At 37.2% G+C, this 8,707-nt stretch overlaps 1 protein-coding gene across 1 annotated transcript; it reads right to left on the bottom strand.

Moving 5' to 3' along the window:
- Positions 1–1,793: 1,793 nt before the first annotated feature.
- LOC110457999 (uncharacterized PE-PGRS family protein PE_PGRS54-like) lies at positions 1,794–5,844 on the bottom strand. The gene is made up of 2 exons (XM_021509519.1): positions 5,726–5,844; positions 1,794–2,523 (listed from the first exon to the last, which is right to left on the bottom strand). The coding sequence occupies exons 1-2, from the start codon at positions 5,842–5,844 to the stop codon at positions 1,794–1,796; spliced, it is 849 nt and encodes a 282-aa protein (XP_021365194.1).
- Between the last annotated feature and the right edge of the window lie 2,863 nt (positions 5,845–8,707).

Genomic DNA, 8,707 nt, shown 5'->3' with positions numbered 1-8,707 from the left:
ACCGATACATGTTCATACATATGATATTTTCTGTTAAGCTCCTCTGAAGAAGTATCATCCTTCGGATACCTTCTTCAATTCAATCCCATTGAAGAAGTACTCTGGATACTAGTTAACAATCTATTTACTTCGTAGGTAAAAGTGTTGCAAAATAAACTGCTTTAAAATGTGTTGATGGAAACTTTAAAGTCCAGAAATGTGTTTAATATAAGGATTGAATGACATGTTTTCAATAGTCATGCCGGTATGAAAGCAAATCGGTTGCATACATATTCCACGAAGCCCGAAAGGTAAATGTCTCTGTAACCGATTTGTGTTCAAATCGCTTTGCACATTGCAAAATGACATTCAATCCTTAAATTTACATGTACATTTAAAATTTTATTGGTATTATTAATCTTAATATAGGTAATCATTTTTGTTTTCGAAGTGTTTCTGTCGTCAGTGTATACGAGATTCCTGGAAAAGAGCTTAACATCTTCAAAATGTTTGTCTAACGTCTCTAAAATGTTTGATATTTACGATTGTCTCTCGTTATCCGAGGCGTGAGTAGAAGCTCCGAAATGACGCTGATCAATTTCCTTATGGTAACGTTTATAGAGGACCTTGCAGCCAAAATGTAACTTTGCGATGCATGCAAGGAATCAGATCTGAAACATTAAAATACGTAGCTTACTCACAGTGGATATTTCAACATTTATTCCACCTTTTCTGATGGCAACGTAACCATCAGCAAGCTGTTTCTACAGGGTTTTCTAAAAAAAAGGTTATTGAACATGTAAATCAATTTAACAGCGACATTATCCTCTTCTATAAGATCATTTAGGGATAGTTTAACTCCAACTATTATAGCAGTCTAGTGTTCTATATTTGTAATCAGAGTGAGAACTAATACCAAATATTTAAATGGCAGGTGTAGCCAAGAGATAATCTTTCGCCATATAACTAGACAAATCGTTTCATTCTGAAAAGATTTACACCTGAGTTTAAAGTTTAATTAAAACTTCATTTGGTATGTTTTTATACCTTTATCTGCCACTACCTTGAGTTATCCTCCTTTATCCAATACGGGTGTAAAACGGGTGGCTGTATACTACGAGTTGTTTCCCCTTCAGTACTCGACACGGATAGGGTTACAAGTATACAATATTTAAATAATTTTCTTCAGTTGCTTGTGTTCTCGTGTGTGTGTTAAAGGGAAAAAACTTGACACAATTGCATGTCAGTAAAACTGGTTTCACACTGTCTGAGTATTATGTTCACAATTTAACTTGGTATATTTCCAAATATAGATGATCAAACATCCTTTTATTGGGAATTAACGTTGTTTTAGGAATCAATGCTAAAAATGTTATTTATTTGTTAAAGGTGCAATTCATACATCTGATCGTAAAAGTAAGTAACACAGAAACAAATACGTCACCGTAAAGCATTATAATTAATTGAAATACAACCTCCCTCCCCCCCCCCACCACACACACGTATGTCCCTTGTAATCAGGGGTCCTACACACCCAGTACATGTATATGTAGCGGTGTATAACATGCGTTACTAAAAGTGTACCTAATACGATATTTAAAGATGATGTATAACCGATTTGTCAATCTGTCTCCTCGACCGATTCCACTAAACAATGTCCGTCTGTCAATTCCACTGATCCCACCATACACTGTCTGTCTGTCTATTACACCGATCAAACCATATTCTCTCCGTCTGATTATTCCACTGATTCCAACCAACGCTGTCTGTCTGTCTATTCAACCTATCCCACCATACAATGTCCGCCTGTCTACTCAATCAATCCCACCATACAATGTATGTATGCCTATTCCACCTTTATCACCTATCCCACCTTTATCCCCTTGTCCACCTTTATCACCACCTTTATCACCTATTCCACCTTTATCACCTATTCCACATTTATCACCTATTCCACATTTATCACCTATTCCACCTTTATCATATATTCCACCTTTATCACCACATTTATCACCACCTTTATCACCTATTCCACCTTTATCACCTATTCCACCTTTATTACCTATTTCACCTTTATCAGCTATTCCACATTTATCACCTATTCCCCATTTATCTCCTATTCCACATTTATCACCTATTGCACATTTATCACCTATTCCACCCTTATCACCTATTCCACCTTTATTACCTATTCCACCTTTATCACCTATTCCACCTTTATTACCTATTTCACCTTTATCACCTATTCCACATTTATCACCTATTCCACCTTTATCACCTATTCCACATTGATCACCTATTCGACCTTTATCACCTATTCCACCTTTATCACCTATTCCACCTTTATCACCTATTCCACATTTATCACCTATTCCACCTTTATCACCTATTCCACCTTTATCACCTATTCCACCTTTATCACCACCTTTATCACCTATTCCACCTTTAACACCTATTCCACCCTTATCACCTATTCCACCTTTATCACCACCTTCATCACCTATTCCACCTTTATCACCTATTCCACCTTTATCACCTATTCCACTTTTAACACAGGTAGCACAGTGTGAGTGGAGGTGATAACACAGAATTGGTGGTGTGATAACACAGAGTTGGTGGAGTGATAACACAGTGCGAGTGGAGGTGATAACACAGAGTTGGTGGAGTGATAACACAGAGTTGGTGGAGTAATAACACAGAGTTGGTGGAGTGATAATGCAGTGATAAAACAGTGTGAGTGGAGGTGATACCACAGTGTTGGTTGAGTGATAACACAGAGTTGGTGGAGTAATAACACAGAGTTGGTGGAGTGATAATGCAGTGATAAAACAGTGTGAGTGGAGGTGATACCACAGTGTTGGTGGAGTGATAACACAGAGTTGGTGGAGTGATAATGCAGTGCTAGTGGAGGTGATAACACAGAGTTTGTGGAGTAATAACACAGAGTTGGTGGAGTGATAATGCAGTGCGAGTGGGGTGATACCACAGAGTTGGTGGAGTGATAAAACAGTGTGAGTGGAGGTGATAACACAGAGTTGGTGGAGTGATAACACAGTGTGAGTGGAGGTGATAACACAGAGTTGGTGGAGTGATAACACAGAGTTGGTGGAGTGATAACACAGAGTTGGTTGAGTGATAATGCAGTGCGAGTGGGACTATAACAGAGATCTGGTTGGATGATAACACAGTGTGGGTTGGATGATAACACAGTGTGGGTGTGGTGGTAACACAGTGTGAGTGGGGTGATAATACAGTGTGAAAGGGTTTGATAACACAGTGTTGGTTGGATGATAACATAGGGTTGTTTGGGTGATAACACAGTGTGGTTGGGGTGGTAACACAGTGTGAATGGGATGATAACACAGCATAGTTGAGGTGATACGACAGGGTGAGTGGGGTGATAGCACAGTGTGGTATAGGTGATAACATAGGGTAAGTGGGTTGATAACACAGGTTGAGTGGGGTTATAACACAGTGTGAGGGGTTATAACACCGTGTGGTTGATGTGATAACACAGTGTGGTTGAAGTATTAACACATGGTGAGTGGGGTGACAACACAGGGTGAGTTGGGTTTTAACATATTGTGGTTGAGGTGATAAGACAGGGTGAGTGGGGTGATAACACAATGTGGTTGGGTGATAACACAGTGTGGTTGAAGTATTAACACAGTGTGAGTTGGGTGATAACACAGTGTGGTTGGGGTCATAACACAGTGTGGTTGTGGTGAAAAGACAGGGTGAGTGGGGTGATAACACAATGTGGTTGGGTGATAACACAGTGTGACGAGGTAATAACACAGTGTGGTTGAAGTATTAACACAGTGTGAGTTGGGTGATAGCACAGTGTGGTAAAGGTGATAACATAGGGTAAGTGGGGTTATAACACAGTGTGGTTGATGTGATAACACAGTGTAAGGGGTTATAACACAGTGTTGTTGAGGTGATAACACAGTATGGTTGGGGTGATAACAAAGTGTGGTTGAAGTATTACCACATGGTGAGTGGGATGACAACACAGGGTGAGTGGGGTGATAACACAGTGTGGTTGGGGTGATAACACAGAGTGGTTGATGTGATAACACAGGGTGAGTTGGGTTTTAACACAGTGTGGTTAAGGTGATAAGACAGGGTGAGTGGGGTGATAACACAGTGTGAGTGGTTAATAACACAGTGTGGTTGAAGTATTAACACAGTGTGATTTGGGTGATAACACAGTGTGGGTTGGGTCATAACACAGGGTGAGTAGGGTCGTAACACAATGCGAGTGGATTTGATGAAACGGTGTGAGTTAGTTGATAACACAATGTGGATTGGTTGATGACACAGTGTTGGGTATTAAGACAGTGTTGTTGGGGTTATAACACGGGGTTCGTCTGGTAAGTATGGACGAGTAAAAGAATACGAGAATTGTGTCGCCTGCAACGCGAAGCGACATCTATTTTTTGTCGGCGTCGTCGTCGGTTGCGTCGTCCGAAACAAGGTTTTCTTGCAATAACTATAGTTCCCCTGGGTTGATTGAGCTCAAACTCGGTTCACATCTTGCATACCAATATAGCTCGGATACGTACGTTGGTGGAGTCATGCCCCTTTTNGGAGTCATGCCCCTTTTTTTGCCAAAAAAAAAATTTTTTTTTTTTTTTTTTTTTTTTAATTAATTCCTTTCAAAGTTTTTACGGTAATGCTAGAAGCAATAATGTTCAACCTATATCACGGGTTTTTCTGTCGAGTTTCAACTTTCCACGTATTGGCATATCTGTTCACGCGATAACTCAAGCCAAAACACTTTTCTTACCAAAAGCGCTGAGCAGGCGACACATCCACTCCCGTGGAATTCTTATTTTTGGTTTAAATCGATGTTTTCATAAATTGTACATGTATCATATACATATAATATTACAATTAACAGTGCATTATCTTATTCTCAAACCCATGTGTTAAAATTGATTTTATGGATACCATTTTCTGACCGCAATGTACAGCACTCATATAACTATGAACGCAGGGAACTTATCTACCCCATACATAGGTATATCATACAAATATCTTGTTTCAACTGAAAAGATCAGTCGGAGATCCGTCTAATGGTTAACTACGTAGAAGGATAATTGATACGTCTACTTGAAAACAGTCGCGTATACTCAGTAATCGTTTTACATAATTGGTGACCGTCGTTAAACTAGAGGAAGATTCATATTAAATAGATAACGGCTGTCTATCAAAGAAATGTACATGGTGACGCAGGCGTGGAGTGATAACCCTTTGATTACAATATGCCTTTAAATTATCACACCTATTATATGAAACAGAAAAGAAGTAAGTTTATGGCCGTATTAGACTATTTCAATTACTCATATATCCTGTAATGAATAACTTTGATAATATAGTAATTGACAGGTTTTAACGTGTGCATTGTAAAATATATTTTTTTCCTATCTTTTTGACCGAACTGAACTTATTTTGAAGGACGTTTATCCTTGATCGTTTGTCTGCTAACCGCATGTAAGAGCACTACACTTATCTGTCGTACTGTCATCAGTAAATATTTGATCTCGTCGTTTCATGAATTCTATAATGAAAAGCGATATCCGGGAATAAAAAGAGAAGAATAATATATACGAAAGATATTATATAATGAAAACTTAAGGGAATATGTGTTTACCAACGATTAATACAAGCGCTAAAGTAACGATGGGGTAAACCAAACCTGACCCAGTCGACGCGTGCTTCTCATAAGCGCTGACCCTACCTGAACACCAAGTCACCTTCAGTGACGTATTTCTTTTGTTTAATTGTTTCCTCGGTTCCTGTTGCTATCTTTCGAGCTCCAATGTGTTTGACAATGAAGTAATTTTCCCTCCCTTTCATCGGTAGTAAAAAGGCAGAACATGGACATACATTTACATGTAAAATATCCACATCGTTGTACAAATCCTTCCAAATAGAATTTATAAAATTAAGCTATCAAAACCCATCCAACATGTAAACAGTCACCATACAGGTAAACAATTTCGCACGAGCTAATGTTCCTTATTTACCTGTATGCGACGTTAAATAAATTTTCTTGGATCACATAAAAAAATATATCAGATAATTTAACATTCTTACTATGAAAATATATATCATATAACAAACGCATTAATACAACCTTTCAATAACAATCGTGCAACTAGTTTTGAATAAACACAACACTATAAAACATTATCAGTTTACCAACTTTTGAGTATTAGGTCAACATATGCGACTACTTAAGTACTAATTAACTTTAACTGATCAATAGAAAGATACTTCACGACTAAAGATGTATTACAAAAACAACCTTCGGATTAATATCCTTCCATATACGAGATCAATCAAATTGTGATATAACTTATATAGTCAACAGTATCGGAAATTTAAATCGTTTACCTTATATAACGTGTTTGACCTTCGTATGACCTTACTTAGAAGATGAGAAAGTGATCACAAGATTATCAGATAAAAACTTGTTAATTATAACATTCAAAATACATCAAAGAATCTCTTTAAAAAGAACAGCATATTACTGTCACAGAGGACCGGGAGGGGATATTCTTTCTTGTATTCGGGAAAGCACTCCTACATCTATCTCAGTGTCTTAGTATTCATCTTTAACCCATTCATAAGGCATGATGACTGTGAAAGATAATGTATCCTGATAGACAATTTTACAACACACGATTTCCCGAGACGCAGGTTGATAAAAACTACGGTTTGCGCTTACAATCACATTGGGAAAAATTATATACTTTGCGAGATTTGAGGGTCGATACTTTTGATTAAGGTCATTTGCGTGACTAGTGGTGGCATTGTCGCTATCTCGGTTCTAAATTTGAGGACATGATATTATTTGGAATTTACCTGCAATTGCATGGTGTCTGTCGTCAATGAAGCAGATCACCATTTTGGAACACCTGGTCTGATTGCCTTGTTAAGTTTCGTCAAATGTCCGCGTGTATTTTGTTCTAGTTGCATTAATTATAAGTCCGGTTATGTATTCTTCATTAAGCAAAATTAAATCCTGTTTGCCGAGATAGTCAAAGTCTGTTCTGTCGTAAGCTGGAAGGACGCCCATTAATTACTTCCTAACATGCCGATTCTAATTGAGCAGCATGATAGTGGTAGATTATGGTCATTGTAAGGTGAAAAAGCGAGCACAGAAAAGATACAATGTTTACGTCTTCAAATAATGTTTGTATTAAGAAGGACCATGTCTGAAGCCGACGTCGTTAGGGAAAGGCAAAATCGGCCTCAAATGAAAAATAAAGGTTAACCAGGTGATGTTCAGGGTAAGGATTTCCCGCACTTAGTTCGCAACTGTTATAATATTACAAATTCCAGAAACAAATCCCCATGATTAATATAACGTTCGTTTCAGAACTCCTTATGGTGCCTCTAATGATAATATACGTCGATGAAAGGCAGTGGTTTGCAGAGCTATGCACACTGTGTCACCTTTATGTAAGACCATTTACGATTAAACGTATATAATGTGTAGGATAGCCCTCTAATACACTTAATCCATAAACGTAATGTGAGGGGGAAGCTTAATAATGAGGTCAAAGGGGGGCTCCATGATATACCATACAAAAGATCAAATGATGTCAAAATACCGTCCGTCCATTAAAAAATCTATAGCAGTTTTTTTAAAGGCAGTGAAATATCAAAAGAGCTGATGTTTAATCAAGGTTGAATTATATTTCCTACTTTTTTTCGTTTTGATCTCTTGTACACTAAACTATTCTGTGTTGTATTAAATTTTGTTTGAATTTGAAAATGCAAACCTATACTAAAAAGCACTGAATGTATACAGTGTGCCGGTACGTTTTGTAGTTAGTGTACAAAATGTAACCTCGTCTCTCCTATACGGTTTCTTTGGAATTCAGACTCAGACCTTCGTCGAGTTTGATCGAAATATACTATGGGAATCTTAATAGTATTTAAGTAATAAATCGAAGCGGCTAATCAACACAATAATTAAACAATGATTTAAGAAACGCAAACAAACAATAGAGAACATAACGAAAAATGCCAAAATGTGACTTTAAATAAATATATAAAAGAAGAGGATAAAATGATATTTGTTTTATTAGACATGAAAATCAAATACAAAAATCAACGTTCAAAACGATCAAAATTAATCTTTAAGAAGCAATCAAATATGACAGGTAAAGAACCCTGAGATCTTGCATGAGAGACCGGTAAAGGGTATACGCGAGCCTATACTCACGGGGTTAAAAACTTTATTTCAAGTTCCTTTGTAACCTGACTATATCGTCATCAGATTAAGTAGAACACAATATATCGAATAAGTAAAACTGTCAAACATTACCCTAAAATGTCGACAAATCAATATCATAACAAACGTATCTCATTTTACAAATTCTATCCATTGTAAAAATTGTCGCAATATAGATGTGAAACTAGGAAAGCTCCCAAAGTATAAAAAGGCATGTACAAGCAGAACAGATTCAAATATATTTTCAATATTTGCTCCATTTTCGTGTCTTATATACCCATTGTCTATGGCTACGTATCATTTCGAACAATTCATGTTATAACATGTTAAAAGGCCAATTAAAAAAAGTTCACAGGTGCAATTAATTGAAATCCGTCGTAATCCTCACTATTGAAGGATTATGCGATAATCTTTAAACATTCGGTGAGCGACCGTTAACGGTGCAGCTCTGTTTATCTCCTTATATAAGCTGAC

The sequence above is a fragment of the Mizuhopecten yessoensis genome, unplaced genomic scaffold (genome assembly GCF_002113885.1).
Source record: "Mizuhopecten yessoensis strain PY_sf001 unplaced genomic scaffold, ASM211388v2 scaffold9399, whole genome shotgun sequence".
Lineage (NCBI taxonomy): Eukaryota > Metazoa > Mollusca > Bivalvia > Pectinida > Pectinidae > Mizuhopecten > Mizuhopecten yessoensis.
This window is presented reverse-complemented; position numbering and strand designations above follow the sequence as displayed.

Excerpts from the sequence above, each read along its gene's own strand:
- LOC110457999 (XM_021509519.1), bottom strand. The coding sequence starts at position 5,844 with ATGAAAGGGAGGGAAAATTACTTCATTGTCAAACACATTGGAGCTCGA. Across the intron at positions 2,524-5,725 it reads GAAGGTGACTTGGTGTTCAG|TGGAATAGGTGATAAAGGTG; the intron begins GTAGGGTCAGCG and ends CTGTGTTAAAAG.